We start from the raw sequence: 17,916 nt of genomic DNA, 5'->3' as shown, positions 1-17,916 counted from the left end.
CTGCACCTTTCTTTCCCGTTTCCAATAATTCCTGTCTCTTTACCAGCCTTAAATGTCGGGGAAATATCACCAAATGGAGTCCCAAACAGTTCGTCCCGAATCCCTGTGTCCCCCCCCCTCAGCTTGATGCATCTGATTGATGTTCCCCCTCCCACCCCAATGCGGAGAAGCTGGACTAGGTTGCCCTGTGCCTTCTCTAGTTAATTACGAGCCTTTTGGCTTTGGACTAATATCATGCATAGTTTGTACATATAAGTAGGTACACAAGTGCTGTTTGAAAGTGTGTTTATGGAGTACCTGTCCTAAAACTCACAGGAGTTTCAAAAAAGGTACAACACATCAATTCTGAATGAACTAAGTCTATGGGTACCTGTAATAATTTGCCTGTATGCAAATTACTACAGGTATGTTTATTTCTAGGCTAGTTTTTTCAGATCTGTCCCTCATTTCCATATGGTCAGGAAGAGCAGGGCCTGGCAGTAAGGGTGGGTGGGGAAGAGGCTGCAGGGGGAAGAAGTTGTGGGAGGCAGAGAGCAAAGAGGCTACCTGACCCCTCCAGATTTATTTTTCTGCTGTAGCAGTGGGAAGGGGACAAATTTAAGGCAAACCTCCAATAATTAGATTTGATACCTGGACAATTATAACATTTATAAAATTTGACATATATAGAATCTAATTATTGGAGGGTCATCTTCTAGTCAGGGCTGTCTTATATTTGAGTAAATATGGTAATTGAATCTCAGTGGTCTGAGGAACTGGACCTTTTTGGTTTCTAATCCCACCCTGATAGCTTCTTTCATGGATTGCTGAACTCAGAGACTGTGGGAACCAGCAGAAAATCCTAAAATAGTCTCCCTTTCTGAAATATGGCAGCACTTCCCAAGTAATTTTGATTTGTCCTTGAAATTAGTTCAGCAACCTTAAAAGGTTTTGTGGCAATATATAGTCAGTGTCTGTAAAGTGCTGTGAAGAAAAACGCTATTCAGAACCATTACTATGTTTTTCAAATAACCCCATTTTTACCCAAGATTAGACAAGGTTATCTTTGAAATGCAAAATGGAAGCTAACTTGTTAACCTGGATGTCATATTTCTATACTGGGAATTTTCCACCTATCTGAAGACAATATTTGATTCTAAAAAAATGTATGGAAAATAATTAAAAGAAAAATCACAAGTTAGGTTCCTAAGCAACAGCTCTCCAACAAGGAGTCTCTTTTAAAATGTATGGCCACTTTTAGAATGACTTCATTTCACATAACTACAATAATTGGCTCATTTCCTGTCTCAAAAAGAAAAAAAGAAAAAAGAAGGAACACCTGAAGTACTGAAAAATACACAAGCACAAAGCAAGGCCTTTCAATTTCATAGTCCCTTGGTTGGCTACGCAATTAGCAGACAATCTAAATATTTTCTTTGCCCCTCTGCATGATGGATGTTTCAAGACTGCCTTGAAAGCTCAAGTTTTCTACTAAGCAAGTGCCATGTAGAAATAAGTAACCTTTTAGATGTACAAACATATATGATAAGGTAATGAAATTAGAACAGCTTTAGAAATTACACTCTCCAAGTAAGTAATGGCTTTCCATGCTTTACTACTTTTATGCGCAAGATAGTATTTTAACACAACACTGCATATCATTTTTATCATAAAGCTACAGCATACATGATGGTAATACATAGATCTCCAGATATTTATTAATCTGACTCATTACTTCCCTGCATCTTGTATAGTTATTTATGGTCAGAGCAAAATGGGGATCAGCTTTGGTGTTTACACTGATGAGAGATATATAAGGATGCAAACCATGCACCTAAGTTTTTTATTCCAGTAGTAATAAATATAACCAGAGTGAAGGGAACTCTGGTGATTGCAAAATGATTTACTGGCTTTTAAGTTCTGTTCAGCTCTGGTTTAAATCCAGGCCTTAGCCAAATAAGAGCCCTTCTAAATGGAAGATTATAAAATCAGTGTACCTGAATCCTCCTACAAATCCTACTCCATATTTCCAGTCTATTAGAAAGTGAGGCTCCTAATTAGCCAAGGCAAGGAGAAGACTCCCCTGCTGGATGTTTCTAAATCAGGGGTGGGCAATTATTTTGACTGGAGGGCTGCTTAATGAGGTTTGGTGAGCTTTTGAGGGCCGCATAGGTAGCCCTGTCCCTTGACAGTTGCCCAGGCCCCTGGTCACCATCTTGAGACCAGAAGCCCTGCCCCTAACCCCTGACCTTTACCATGTGAAGTCCTTCCCCTTGCCCCCCCAGAAATACTCCTTTTGAGAGGTGGGCATTGTCATCTCAAAACCAGAACAACACCAAACCATACGCTAAAAGTCAAACACTTACTATAACGTATTTTAATTTTATTACAAAAAACATTTTTGTCATGATTTGTGTTTGTGTACTGTATATAGAGGTGATTGCATAATAACTCAAAATAAAGTCTTAGTCTTGTATATTGTGTGTGCGGGTGTGCGGTTGTGCGTGCGTATGGTGCAGTGTGTGGTTTGTGTGTGTGTGCATGGTGGGGTGTGGGGGGAATGTGTGTGTGTGAGGCAATAAGGTATGCTGGGGGTGTATATGTGGGGGGTTGTGGGGGCAGGGTGTGGGTGTGTGGCATTTGTAGGGTGTGAGGGAGGGTGGGGGAATGTGGGACCCCCCCCACACTCCCCAGTGGCACACTGCCCCACAAGTGGTGGCAGCAGCAGCAGCAGGTGGGGCTGCTTGGGGTGCTCGTGCCCAACAACATGTGGCTCCAGCCAACACTGCACATTGTGGAAAAGAGCACAGCCCAGCCAGGCCGCCTCTATTATGGGGGCTCCCTGCCACACACGAGTAGCCCCCATTCTTGCATGCCACTGAAGCCCGCTTCCTGCTGCACAGGTCCTGGGAATCCACTGGAAATGGAGGGGAGCCCCGGCCCATGCTTTTCTGCAGAATCCCAGGACCTGTATGGCAGGGAGCAGTGAAAGCAGCCAGCTCCAGGATGTGGAGCTATCCTCCAGTGTCATGCAAGTGTAGAGGCTGCCCATGCATGGCAGGGAGTCCTGGCGATAGAGGTGGCCCAGCTAGCCTGCACTCCTTGTTCCCATGTGCAGTGCTGGCCAGAGTTGTGGACCACCAGGCACCCACACCTGTTCTGGGCACAAGCGCCCCTGCCTGCTGCTGCTGCTGCAACTTGTGTGGCTGCGCACCATGAGGGACTGTGAGGAGAGTCCCCACACACCCCCACCCTCCATCACACCCACACCCTGCCTAACTGAGCTCCACACTGCTGCCACCCCCCTGGATGCAGGCTCCATGCTGTTGCCAGCCCCATGCTCCCTTCCTCAGCCCCTGCTGCTTCCCTACCTGGTGCCCAGAGTGAGTGGGACATTGGGAAGCTCAGCAGGTCCCCCAGCAGCTGCAGCAGTGGCAGCAGCAGCCCCTCCCAGAAGCTGTGTGCTGGCGGGGCTGGGCTCTTCCGCTCACAGGGTGGAAGTGAGGTGCAACAGGGTATGTTGGTAGGGTGTGTGTATACATGGGTGCCTCACTCCCATCCTCAAGGGCAGAAGGGTTGGGCAGGGTATAATTAGTTGGTGGGCACCATGGACTGGATGAAAGTGCCTGGAGGACTGGATCTGGCCAGCAGTCCATATTTTGCCTGCCCCTGTTCTAAGAGTTTTTTGTGCCCTCAGTTCCCCAGCCATCCTAGGCTTAGCTAAATCATCTAGGCTTTTTAAATGAGCCTTGTGACACATGTTAATCTGAAAGTGACATTTATGCCCTTAAGACTAATGCATAATAATACTACTCAGCAGATGTATGTACACGTGCTGTTAGCACGGAGCAATAAACTCTAACGCGTATCATGCTAGAGTTCATTGCTCCTGGGCATGCCATTTGAATGTGCACCTAGGGCCTCAGCACATTGAGCCGGGTTGGAGTAGTCCCTGTTGGCAGGGAACCCGGGAGGGGCTACCAGCCCAGGGCTGCTCTGACCCGGCTCAATGTGCAGGGCTAGCCAGCAGGCAACCCCTGCACTGAAGCACCCTTGTGTCCAGCCAGCCCTGTCAGCATCTACTTTTGAATTGCTGCACACTAAAGAACTCCACCATATGATAGTACTTGTATTTACAAGTGCTAACCTGCAGCGGAGTTAATTAGTTTCCTGTGGCCTAATAGGGCCGCACGTGTAGACGTTGGGACTTTACTGCAGAGCTAATTAGGCAACTCGACAGTAAACATCTTGTGTAGTTGCTCCCGGCAATTACAATCCTATCTATGCAGACCATATGACCAAGGAAAACACCAGACAGGAGAAAAAAGTGCTCCTCATGTTTGATCTCAGGCCTGCTGTTTGCTGTGTTATTTCTGTAGCATAAATTAGAGTGCCTTGAAGTCTGCTCTAAATTACTGAAGATGCCACTAGCCCAAGGAAACCCCAGGACATACAGAGCATCCTAGATGCACCTTGCAACATGAACAGCACCACAGAGATGACACACTGTCTCTGTCCCACTGCAGGACATGTGCAAACATTCTGTGGCTCCTTATACACAAGCAAATCTGCAGATAGAGGGATGGAAAGCAACCACACTATGCCCCAGAGTTGAATCACTTAGTGCTTTTAACATATTATAATCATGACAATGCTTCTGTCAGGTCAATGGAGGAATGAAGTAGGGAAATGAAAGACCAACTTTGTAAAAGGAGAATATGAAGTCCCTGTTCTGAAGAGCTAGCAGAGCTAAGGTTGTAAACAGAAGTAGCATTTCTTCTTGGAGAAAATCTTTTGTAGTAGGATCCTACAGGCCTAATAGCCCATTGTCCTCCTTTAAGTGTAGTATGTGAGATAAAATCCATTAACACTTTTCCCTGGGACAGTGCTGTGCCCATCTGTAAATTAATCGCAGCTCATTCAAGTTAATTGCCAGTCATTCCAGGGACAAGCCTATCAATGCTTGTTCTGGCCACCTACTGGCCGAGGAGCAGCAGTGCAGCCTGGAAGGTGTCAAGGATGTACCGTTTCTCTTTTGTCCCATGTTTTGACTGGGATCAACTGGAACGGCCTCTAATGAGATGTCTGTTGACAGCCTAACAGACCAGTGTAAGGTCCTAAGTAACTCTCCCATGGCTAAATAGTCACTGCTTTATGAATCCGTCACAGTGCAGGGTCCCCAGGGATGGGTTCTGTGACCGTGCCAGCTTCGTCCTGTGGGTGCCTTCTAGCTTTGCCCACCACATCTTGTTGGTTTAGATAGTAGATAAGGAGGCTGCCCTCAAGTTGCTGCGCAAGTCACGGTCCTGATGGACCCCACTAAACCCTGTGGGTTGTTAGACCCCTTGCTGGGTCCCGTTCTAACTAGGTGACCTGCGGGACACCCCAAGCCTTATGGGTTAGATGTATGGCTCCAAAACTGCCCCTTTACCAGGCCCCATGCCTTGCATTTGGTATATCATTGTTGTCCCTGTAATGAGGTCTTTGCCTAAGTCGGCCTTCTGTTATCACTGGGCTCCTGACCCCTGTCGCTGGACCCTCTGGCGCTGGGCTCTCCACACCATAGCATGCCCCCTATGAGGCCTCCTCTTCCCTAATCAGCCTCATTCTGGTCCACCAGTTCAAATAATAACATAAATACAAGCCCCCGGGCTACAATATAACAATAACCATAACTCTGGAGACCACACACTTCCCCTTTAAGAACAGCCCTGGACTGGCAGGCTGGCCCCCTGGGCCATCTGCCAGCTGGAGCTGCTCCAACCCAGCCCAACCTGCTGTGGTCTTAGGCCACAGGGGGGTGGTCAGTACCATTCCTGTGTACCTGAGCAGTTTGTCTACAGCATGCCTGCTGCTGCCCCAATCCCACTCTCTCTTGCACCTCCTATAACTCTTGGTTTTCTCTGTCAAATTCACTGCAGGCAGAAGTTAGCGGTAACTGCAATCAGTGGTGAGGGGTAAGGGATGGTAGCACTGGTAACTGCAGTGGGGAAGTAGCTATGACTAAGAGCAGCATTGGCACTGGCAGTGGCTGCGGCAGCGGAGTTGCAAGCAGTGAAGGCAAGCATGTGAAAACCACAGCAAGCATGTGAAGAGAAGCTTTTCCCTCTGCAATGTGTCTCCTAGCCTCAGGTACTTTAGCAGCTCTTTAAGCCCGTTAGTCTCACCAGTAGCACAACAGGCAACCAAGCATCTCTGAGTAAGTTTGCCTGCAAGAGCTCCTTACCCCTGGCTGCTGCCAGAGAACTGACTCCTGCCAGGCCCAGGGCTTATACGTACCCAGAGCCCTGTCTCCTTCCGGTCAGCTGACCGGGTACAGGTGCCAGCTAATTCCCTCATTAGCCTGCTGCCAGGGCAACCTGCACCTGGGGAGCGCTGCCTAGCTCTCAGGGCTCTCTAGGTAGGCTGCTTCTGCTCTTAAAGGAGCAGGCACATCTTACAGACTGAGACCAGTGACTATCTTGACATCAAAGTGACATCTTTCCATTCCCATCTGTGTAGCTCTTTGATGGAGTGTAAGCTCCCATTAACCCCAGGGTATAGAGAAGTAAAGGAAAACACGTGATATTCCTACCATCTCGATTGGTGTCCATCTGACGGAAGATTTTCTCTGTTCTTTTCTCTGGTGTTGATTCATCTTCTGGCATCTTCATTACTGAGGAAACCATCTTATAGATAGCCTAGATGGTGGGACAGAAGCACAGGGTTGATAAAAGCTACAGGATGCGACTACAAGGCTTTACTTATTTAATGGTGGAAACAGCAAGCAGCGTACTCCATAAGCATTGGCCTCAGTTCTCATGACAGACTCCTAATAGGAGCAAAAGTGCACCATTTTATAAACACATGTTTTCTTCAACTGGAGGGTCTTTTGCTCCATAAACTTGTTTCCCTATTTAGGCACTATGAGACAGTTCCACATTTGGGCTGAGGTTAGATTTTTTCCTATTAAAATATTCTTTAGAACATCTTGTCATCCTTACAGCCCATTAGACACAGCAACAGTGCAACAAATCATCAAGACGCATTAGATCTGTGAAGCAAAAAAAGATGCATGTCCACACAACATGAAACACCATTTCTTTAATTTTGTATGTTTCTTTCCCCCATCCCCTGCTTCATTTTTCTTGTCTGTTATTCATTTCCCCCAAATTCTGCTTGCCTCCCTCACTCTCCTACCAGTTGTCTTATTACACTGTAACCTTTTCAGGGCAGTGGCTCCTTCTATATCTGTGAAGTGCCTAGTTCATGTAAGGGACAGATAAATGTTATTTTTTGACTGAGTTTCATACATATATACTGATTCAGAGACCAAAACCATCTATGGGTCATTCTACAGAGAAGTGAAATCCTGGTCCCCCAGAAAAATTGCGTGTTTTCAATAATTATGTTATGTATTTACTATTCTAGTATATTCATAATTAGCAAGTACTAGTATGTTTTATTACTTTGTTATTCCTCAAAATAAAAGAGGTAGGTTAGGACATTTTAATTTTATGACAGTAAGAGCTACATTCCCTAAGCTGGGTGCCTAAACTGCCTGCAAAACATGACACTGTATATGTGAACTGTAGTTGCACATGAAAACTTGTATTTTTGCATACAAACTAGGTATTTGTATATCTAAATCTAAATCTGCATATGTATAAGTTTTTTCTTACACATAGCAATTGTATGCACAAATCTGGGGATGGTTAGTTTTACAAGCTTAGCTCAACATGTCACCTCTAATTATCTTGTCTCCATCCCTCTCCATGCTGGGAGTTTTGGTCCTTGCTATAGACTACAGATGGCTCAACTTACCCCCAACTGTCTAGTTTCTCCATTCATGAACACATTTTGCCCTTCCATTCATCTAGTCAAGCTGGGCTCAAAGGCACAGCTTCCTGGGGCCACAGCAATGCATCTTCATCAGCTGGGGGTGTTGTTATGCAATGTGAGGTGCTCCCTATGCAAAATGAGGAGCCCTCAGCTTTCCCAACACTCCTAACTACTTCTCTTATGTCAAGGAAACCAGGTCACCTTTCAGAACTCCTCAGGTTTGAATACTGTGCAGAGTTACACACTCAGAAAGACATTGGTTGGTTTAATTACATTTTAATAAGTTGCAGGAATATAGTCAAATACCTTTCCCCTAGGTCAGGCATCAGCAACCTACGGTCCACAGGCTGGGCCTGGTCTGACAAGCGATTGCATCTGGGCTCTGGAGCCAGGATGTTGGCAGCAATTCTGCGGTGCGGGGTGGGGGGTGGAGCAGTAGCATTCCTGTGTACCTGAGCAGTTTGTCTACAGCATGCCTGCTGCCGCCCCAATCCCACTCTCTCTTGCACCCCCTATAACTCTTGGTTTTCTCACTGTCAAATTCACTGCAGGCAGAAGTTAGCGGTAACTGCAATCAGTGGTGAGGGGTAAGGGGTGGTAGCACTGGTAACTGCAGTGGGGAAGTAGCTATGACTAAGAGCAGCATTGGCACTGGCAGTGGCTGCGGCAGCGGAGTTGCAAGCAGTGGCTTGATTTTGCCCTGCCACTCCCTAAAGGTTGCTGACCCCTACCCTAGCCCTTGGTCATGCATCTAATGTTAGGGCAATGGATTCATAGATTCATAGATGTTAGGGTTGGAAGGGACCTCAATAGATCATCGAGTCCGACCCCCTGCATAGGCAGGAAAGAGTGCTGCGTCTAGATGACCCCAGCTAGATGCTTATCTAACCTCCTCTTGAAGACCCCCAGGGTAGGGGAGAGCACCACCTCCCTTGGGAGCCCGTTCCAGACCTTGGCCACTCAAACTGTGAAGAAGTTCCTCCTAATGTCCAATCTAAATCTGCTCTCTGCTAGCTTGTGGCCATTATTTCTTGTAACCCCCGGGGGCGCCTTGGTGAATAAATACTCACCAATTCCCTTCTGTGCCCCCGTAATGAACTTATAGGCAGCCACAAGGTCGCCTCTCAACCTTCTCTTGCGGAGGCTGAAAAGGTCCAGTTTCTCTAGTCTCTCCTCATAGGGCTTGGCCTGCAAGCCCTTACCATACGAGTGGCCCTTCTCTGGACCCTCTCCAGGTTATCTGCATCCCTCTTGAATTGTGGCGCCCAGAATTGCACGCAGTACTCCAACTGCGGTCTGACCAGCGCTTGCTAGAGGGGAAGTATCACCTCCTTGGACCTATTCGTCATGCATCTGCTGATGCACAATAAAGTGCCATTGGCTTTTCTGATGGCTTCATCACACTGCCGACTCATGTTCATCTTAGAGTCCACTAGGACTCCAAGATCCCTTTCCACTTCCGTGCCACCCAGCAGGTCATTCCCTAGGCTGTAGGTGTGCTGGACATTTTTCCTCCCTAGGTGCAGCACTTTGCATTTCTCCTTGTTGAACTGCATCCTGTTGTTTTCTGCCCACTTGTCCAACCTATCCAGGTCTGCCTGCAGCTGTTCCCTGCCCTCCGGTGGGTACACTTCTCCCCATAGCTTTGTGTCATCGGCAAACTTGGACAGAGTCATTTCACTCCCTCGTCCAAGTCACTGATGAAGACATTAAAGAGTATCGGTCCAAGGACTGAGCCCTGCGGGACCCCACTGCCCACACCCTTCCAGGTCGAAGCCGACCCATCCACCATGACTCTCTGGGTGCAATCCTCCAGCCAATTCGCCACCCACCGGACTGTGTAGTCATCCAAGTCACAGCCTCTTAACTTGTTCACCAGTATGGGGTGGGATACCGTATCAAAGGCCTTCCTGAAGTCTAAGTATATGACATCCACCCCTCCTCCTGTGTCCAGGCGTTTCGTAACCTGGTCATAAAAAGAGACTAGATTGGTCAGGCATGATCTGCCTGCCACGAACCCGTGCTGGTTTCCCCTCAGCATAATTTGTCCTGCCGGGCTCTCGCATATGTGAGCCTTGATAATTTTTTCAAAGACTTTGCCAAGGATGGAGGTGAGACTGACTGGCCTATAGTTGCCCGGGTCCTCCTTCCTCCCCTTCTTGAAAATGGGGACCACATTGGCCCTTTTCCAGTCCTCCGGGACTTGGCCCATGCACCACGAGCTTTTGAATATTCCCGCCAGCGGCTCTGCAATGATGTCGGCCAGTGCCTTCAGCACCCTCGGATGGAGCTCATCCGGCCCTTAACTAACTAACTTACTGACCCGAGGTGGAGATGGAAGCAGCAGCAGTGGAAACAGCAGCGAGGGCAGCAACAGGTGATCCCCCGAAGGTAAGAGAGGTGGAAGGACCTGGCACAGCTGAGCCGGCTCCGGAGGGGAAGCCCCCTGGGTCCCATATAGCTGAGCCGGTAGGGAGCCGCGCTCCCAAGCCGTGCAGCGCGAACAGAGTGTGCAAACAGGCATGCTCTGTAAGAGCGCGCCGGCGTTTGCGCAGGCGTTCGCGCCGGCGGGCGGGCAGGAAGGGTCAGGAGAGAGACTCCTGTATGGGTAGGGCGTAGACAAACAAACAGCAGCTTAGAATGGTGTCGACGAGGAGTGCTGCTAGGGCCTCTGCCCAGAGGGACATGGCTAACCGGGGCTGGTCTGAGGCCTCCACCCAGACTGAGCCCATGGGGGAGCTGATGTCCCCCTACCTCCTGGCCTGCAGGGGATCCCCAGCAGGGCCGGGGGGAGCAGAGATTGGGGGCCCCCACACCTGTCCAGCAGGTGCCCGTCTTAGGGCTCTGGAGGCGCAGGTGAGGGAGCTCCGGGAGGAGGTTAGCAGGCTGAGGGGGATCAGGGAGGCGGAGGATGAAATTGACAGATATTTCCTTTCCCTGCAGGCCCAGGCACCCAAGGAAGAAGCAGCCTGGGGAGTGCCCTCCACAGCAGAGTGGCAGACGGTCACATCCAGGACCAGAGCTGCTCGCAGCGAACAGGTACCAGTTCTTCCAGTCCAACTGGAGAGCAGGTACGAGGCCCTGGCGACCCTGCAGGAGATGGAAGGGGAGGAGGAAACCCTTGGGCAAGAAGAAACACCACATTCTTCACACTCCGAACAGGTCAAGAGATCCACGAGGACCCAGAGGAGGAGGCGACGAGTGCTCGTCATAGGCGACTCCATCCTGAGAGGTACGGAAGGGCCCATCTGTCGCCAGGACCCCTCAACACAAGAGGTATACTGCCTGCCCGGAGCAAAGATTCGGGATGTGAAGGAGGTAATCCAGGCCAGGATCAAGCCCACCGATTACTACCCCATGGTCCTAGTCCATGTGGGTACTAATGATGCAGCCAGGAGAACCCCCGATCACCTGATGGAGGATTACAGTGCTCTAGGCGGCGTGCTGAGGGAGTTCGGTGCACAGGTGGTTTTCTCTTCCATCCTACTAGTGAACGGATGTGGAAGACGGCATGAGAACTGCATCCGAGAGGCCAACTGGCGGCTTCAGCAGTGGTGATTCGAGGCAGGCTTCGGCTTCCTGGACAACGACCCGCACATCACGACGAGGGACATGCTCAGTTGGGATGGGCTTCACCTGTCCCCCAAAGGTAAGCGCGTGTTTTCTTCTAGGTTGGCGGATCTCCTCCGGCGGGCTTTAAACTAGGCTCACTGGGGGGAGGGGAAGATGAGGGCGGGGGAAGCTATGGACCACCAAACCATGTGGCACCCACAAGGACAGCCCAGCCTGAAGAAAGAGAACACTGGGAACCTGCAAGACGTGGGGCCGCCAGCACTACGGCACAGGTAAGAAATGAGAAGGTAAGAAACAATGGGCCCCTTGGGACTCGGAGCGGGGGGCAGCAAAGGCACCAGTCGCAGGGCTCAAGTGCCTATATACTAATGCTAGGAGCATGGGAAACAAGCAGGATGAACTAGTGCTCCTGCTTGCACAAAACACCTATGACTTAGTAGGGCTAATGGAAACCTGGTGGGATTCGTCCCACGACTGGGCGGTACATATTGAGGGTTATAGATTGTACAGAAAGGACAGGGTGGGGAAGAAAGGGGGAGGGGTTGTGCTCTATGTCAGTGAGTAATATACATCAACCCTCATCAAGACAGAATCCGAGGTTGAGGAAGTAGAAGGATTGTGGGTTAGGCTACATGGGGGGCAAGGAGAAAGGGATTTGGTGGTAGGGGTCTGCTACAGACCCCCACATCAAGGGGAAGAAATAGATGCGGGGCTCCTGAGGCAGCTCTTGGAGACCATAAAAGCTAAAGAGGCGGTAGTCATGGGGGACCTAAACTACCCGGACATCTGCTGGGAGACACAGACGGCAAAGTCCCACCGCTCACGCAGGTTTCTAACCTGTGTACAGGACCTCCACCTGACACAGGAGGTACATGGTCCCACTAGGGGGAATGCCATACTGGATCTGGTATTGGCAACGGGGGATGACATGGTAGGGGACCTACAGATTGGTAGCCATCTGGGGGACAGTGATCACCTTATAATAGAATTCACCATAAGACGGCGAGTGGGTAAGGTAACTAGTAGGGTGAAAGTACTAGACTTTAGGAAAGCTGATTTAAATGAACTCAGGTGATTAGTCAAGGACGCACTGCAGAGTAGGAGTTTTGAAGGGATGGGAGCCCAAGAAGGCTGTGCCTTAAGGAAACGATCCTTGGGGCACAAAGAGAGATGATCCCTGTGCGGGGTAAAAGAGGGAAAGGGGCCAGGAGGCTTCCCTGGCTGACCGCAGAAATCCAGGGCAGTCTAAGGGACAAAAGGGGAGCACACAAAAAGTGGAAACAAGGAGAGATCACCAAAGACGAATATACCTCCTCTGCTCGTGCTTGTAGGGAGGCAGTTAGACAGGCCAAAGCTACCATGGAGCTGAGGATGGCATCCCAAGTAAAGGACAACAAGAAATTGTTTTTTAGATATATAGGGAGTAAAAGGAAGGCCCAAGGAGGAATAGGACCCCTGCTAAATGGGCAGAAACAGTTGGTGACGGACAGGGGGGACAAGGCTGAACTCCTCAACGAGTTCTTTGCCTCAGTGTTCCTAAGCGAGGGGCAGGACAAGTCTCTCACTGGGGTTGTAGAGAGGCAGCAGCAAGGCACCAGACTGCCATGCGTAGACCCTGAGATGGTGCAGAGTCACTTGGAAGAACTGTATGCCTTTAAGTCGGATTTTACTGTCTGATCTCTTTCAACTTGAGTCTTCCATGAATCGAGTTATAGAAATAAATGTAGCTTCTGGAAAGGAACTTTCAGTGTTAAAACCTGACTTGACTGGGAAAATAACTGGCAACTTCATCATCACCATCACCTGCGTTGTAGAAATTCCCAAAGGCTCCAAGTCAGAACTGGGGTCCCATGGGGCTGTGCAGTGCATAAAAATAGAAAAGGAAACAGTCTCACTCTGGAGTGTTTACGATCTATGAGATGCAAGAACAGATAGGATGAGGCTGGAGGGGATAAGGGGATAACACATGTAGTGAATGGCATGAATGTAGTGAATGGGGGAGTCAAGGAAGAGAAAGGGAGTGGGAAAATAAAAGCAAGGGACAGTCAGTGTTTAACCCTGCCCCCTGGTAGGCAGCAGGCAGGGTTTGCAGGGATTACAGCAGGGCTGAACCTTATCTTGAAATGGTTAAACTTTTATCTGAGAGGGGCAGCATAGATCACTCCATCCCCCTACCTGATATATATGTACCGGGGGGGGTAAGTAGAATGACTTCAGTCTGCACATGGTATTGTTTATGCTAATCAAAGTTACCATAGTAAAAATATGCAAATTTTAGAACAAAACAAGCTGTTTTAGCAATGTCCTCATCTGACAGGCTCCTTTTAAGAGCACTGTGTGAGGGGAATAACAGATGAGCTATTCCAGGAGATCCAAAGCCAGATGGGAATAACATAGTTAATGTTCCTTTCATACTGACAATGGTTACTCTGGACAAATTCTTACAGTCTTAGACAAGGTTCTTCTTACTCAGAAGTTCAGTGGAATTTTTCTGAAGTAAATCTGATGAAAGCTGAAGTTGCTCAGGATTTGCCCCTGTATTATTTCAGTATTGCTACACTGGGATTTATGCTGTATTAAAGAGGAAGCTGTCAAACAAAGCAGGTTTATATGTAACAGTGTGAACATGTTAGGAAAGCCATTGAGCCAGAGACATAATGCTCAGCACCAACGCCTGGGCCAGCAGAGAAACAGAGGGCACAAGAAGCTTTCTCCACCTGTAGTGGGACAGGGCATAATAGGAGTCTTGGGCTTGCCCTACTGTTGGTTTAGTACCATGATCAGCAATAGTTTCTACTACTAAGAGGGCTGGAAAGGTACAGAGCTGACTCAAGTGACTCACGCCATGGCAATCTCCTTCTAGGCAGACTTCCCATCAGAGCAGCTGACAGCCAACACTGACATAAACCACTAACAAAGAAAAGTATGTTGGGGTCACATGACCCTCTCGTGGGTTGCTATTTAATACAAGCTATAGCATGTAACTGTACTTTCTACATCAGGAATTGGGCTAGTATGTGCCTATAGCAGGAAAGGAAACCAGCAATGCCTTGCTCTTCACAATAGGGTGATCTTCCTGCCAAATGCTCCCCTCCTCAGCTTTCCACATAAATTGACACTTGCAGCAAGGCATTATTTGCTACAAACTTTAGTGCTTTGCCACTTTCACCTGTTTTGTTACCAACTGATGCCCAGGACATAATCCATGCCACCAAGTATGCTGTTGCTGAACTCGGTCCAGTGACTTTCATGTGGACTGCATATTTTTGCTATAGTTGGCCAGAAATTAGAGAATGGTGGATGGTGGTAGTGACAGTGGCATGGATTTCTGGGAAATGCATTTTACTATACTAAGCCAGGATCAGGAGCCATTGAGAACAAAATGAGATCTCATGAAGAAAATAAAGACCTGAAAAAAACACCTTTCACTAAGGTCTCACTAAGGATTTTGCTACTGTCTCGAACTGGAGCTTTATCAACCCAGGCTTTTAGGCTTCTTTATGGATTCCAAATCAGGAAGAGTGGCTACCAGTCAAAACCTCACTGGCATTTTTGTCTTTGTGTGAAACTGTAAATGCTATTTTTACATCCCATATAAGAAGGTGTCTTTGCAGCCCTGCCAGATAAAGTTGTGATGCAACATTACCCTTACTGCAGGGATGAAGTCCCTTCACTAGAAGCGCAAAGGGGGTTGTTCGGGAGGTGGGAGGGAGGGATGAGAAGCTTGTGGTGGCACTTGGCATTGTACAGTTTGGTGGAAAGTCACTGTGATCCTGGTGTGATGCCAACGGTAGAAAGGATCTGTAGGGTGGAGAATGATGCACAAAATGCACCATGCTGACAACTGGAATTGCTAACATGATGCTGCTTCTGGGGGGAAGTTACTGCCTCCATCAGGTCTGTCCCTTACAAACCCAGTCACAACACGTGGCCAAGCTGCATGTGGCTCCAAACTATGCCACTGCCTTGGGAAACACAGCATAACATGCCTAGTGGGGATGAAATGCCATGGGTCCATCAGTGACTGAAAAAGTAATGGAATTCAAAATTAAACCTCAAACTTCATCCTTCGAGCAAGAATGAATCACTGCAGCTTAATCTCTGAGACTGCCAAATGAATGCTCGTGCCCAAAGTGTTCACATTAAAAATGCAGGGGTTTAGGTTGTAGCCGGAATTTTCAAACTGTGTTTTCGAAACATCTGTGGATGCTTCCAAATTTTTTGTCAAAATAAGATGGCTTATGAGAGATATGGGGTACATGGGCCTCCCGTGGACAATTTGTACAGCCATGAAAGTCACCCTTAGTGGGCCAGTGGATTTGAAAATGAGGAAACAGCTTTGCCAGCCAGACCATGACTGCAGGTTGTGTGGTGTTTAAGAGGCTGATATGGGCCATCAGTGTTGTCCGCTTCTCTGTTACTATATGAAGCCTTCTTGAAGGCTTCATATAGTACAAGGGTGGGCAAAATGTGGCCCGCGGGCCAGATGCGATTGTTTTCCCTACAGATCTGTTTAACTCCCAACAGAGCCTGCTAAGTTAGGCCTTTGTAGGGGCCAGTAAAGTTGGCAATTGGCTCAAGATGCTATTCCCAAAATACTTAGGAATTTATCAAACCCAGATATAGACTAGAACTAGAATCATGCCACTTCCCCTTCCTCTTCCCTTGTGCAAGGACTTGCTTGGGGTCTCTTGGGTCTCAGCTCTGCTACGGCTACTGTGATGACTAAATACCTTCTTAGTGAGCTTGGGCAAGAGCATGCATATGAGCTGCTGCCACATGTAAACTGGGCTTCAGACTGATATCAAATTATGCTAGAGAATAGGAAAAGAGGACTGGAAGGAACTGCCTGGGTCACTGAGACACAGAATTATAGAATCATAGAGAAGCAGGGCTGGAAGGGACCTCCAAAGGCCATCTAGTTCAACACCCTGCCTGAAGCAGAATCATCCCTGTCCAAACCATCCTAATGCAATCCAGATCTTAAATTATTTGTAAAACTACTGTGACAGGGTGCAAACTCCCAGGCCTGGTCACAGTACCAGCCTCCCTGCCTGTCTAGAGCAATCTGTCCCGTCTCATCTGTCATACCTTGTTGTTATGATAATGGTTGTAATAAATGTGGAAGGCTGCTCATTTAAGACCCTGATGGACAGACTCCAACCTTCCCTTATCATGTCCCATGCCTCACAGATGACATCCTTGAATTGGTTTTAGCTCCAGCTCGTGTCCAGGCCAACTTCAGCCTCCTTCTTGGCCCTATTCATTCATCTTATCACACTGTTCCATTGGGCCTCATTCATACTGCCCCCGTCTCACTGGGGCCTCTTGCACTCTGCCCTCTCTCACAAGGCCTCTTACATGCTGCTCCTCACTGAGCCACACCCAACCTCCCCTACCCCTTTGGGCGATTGCATAGGCCATCAGGCTTTCCTACTCATGCTCCTTGACTGGCCCTGGTGCAGCCTTTCAGGCCTCTCCCGTGACCCTCATCTGAGCAGTGACCAGCCAATTCACCTTGGGCACAGATCTAACCCCCAAGCACCACACTGGGTACCTCATTCTTGCTCCCCCGCTAAGGTCAATTACTCACCCACTCAGCCTCAGGCCCATTTGCAGCCTCAGTCATCCAAAGACTTATCAGGGCCTAGCTGCTCCCTTCCTGAGGCTTCAATACATCCCCCTCTCTGGGGCCCAAACTCAACCACTATACTGGGGCCTCAGGGTCTTACATCTCCCCCAGGCTCAGGTGCCTCTGGCCCTACTACTACCAGGATCTTACACCCCCATGGGCTCAGGTGCCCCTCCCTGGGCATGCCTGGCCCCACTATTCTTTGGGGTCTCCACTGCCCCTCCCTGGGGCCTTATACCGCCACATGGGGCTCAGGTGTTTCTTAACAAGTGTGCCTGCCCCACACTACTCACACTGGATTCAGGTGCCTACCCTGGGCGTGCCTGGCCCCACTGTCCTCCAGTCTTAACAACCCACCAGATGGTGGGAGCTGGGGTTTTAAGGCACCCCTGCCTGCCATTCACTGGGGAGGCAACTGGTATGGCATTTCTTGGGGACACCCTTCCCTGGCAGGGTGCAGTTTTTCATCTTACTCAGGACCAAGCAGACCTACCTGTCCTGGTCTAGTTCTGTCCTTAGGGCTGCTGGATGATGTCCTTAGGCTCTCTCTCTCTCATTGGGCCCAGCTCTCATTCTGACCCCATTCCAATATTATAACAGCTTGCATGCTGGCTGACCCCTACCTTTTTCAGCTGTTAAGTTCCCCCCCATCGGAGGGACCTTCAGCCCATATGGGCTCTGGCCCTGCCTCCAGGCCAGTCAGGGTGCCAGATAGCTCACCTTGGTCCTGGCCTACCCCTTGCATTCGGCATAACTGCCCTTCTGGCCCTGGCCCTCTTGCATTGACCAGAGCAAGGGATCAGAAGTCAGCCTAGCAGCTGCTGACCCCCATACTCCAGAGGGGTCTCTCCTGGGTCCCACCAGAGCAGAGGTGGGCAAAATGAGTCCCAGGGGCTGGATGCGGCCCTCCA

At 49.0% G+C, this 17,916-nt stretch overlaps 1 protein-coding gene across 4 annotated transcripts in view; it reads right to left on the bottom strand.

The window, feature by feature from the left end:
- NCALD (neurocalcin delta) overlaps positions 1–17,916 on the bottom strand; it is a 210,791-nt gene that overhangs the window by 11,235 nt on the left and 181,640 nt on the right. For all 4 annotated transcript variants that reach the window (XM_019495744.2, XM_059723835.1, XM_019495743.2 and 1 more), the window contains one exon: positions 6,554–6,659. In XM_019495744.2, coding sequence (XP_019351289.1) covers positions 6,554–6,659 — 106 coding nt within the window. The remainder of the gene's footprint in view (positions 1–6,553; positions 6,660–17,916) is intronic.

The sequence above is a fragment of the Alligator mississippiensis genome, chromosome 3 (genome assembly GCF_030867095.1).
Source record: "Alligator mississippiensis isolate rAllMis1 chromosome 3, rAllMis1, whole genome shotgun sequence".
Taxonomy (NCBI): Eukaryota; Metazoa; Chordata; order Crocodylia; family Alligatoridae; genus Alligator; species Alligator mississippiensis.
This window is presented reverse-complemented; position numbering and strand designations above follow the sequence as displayed.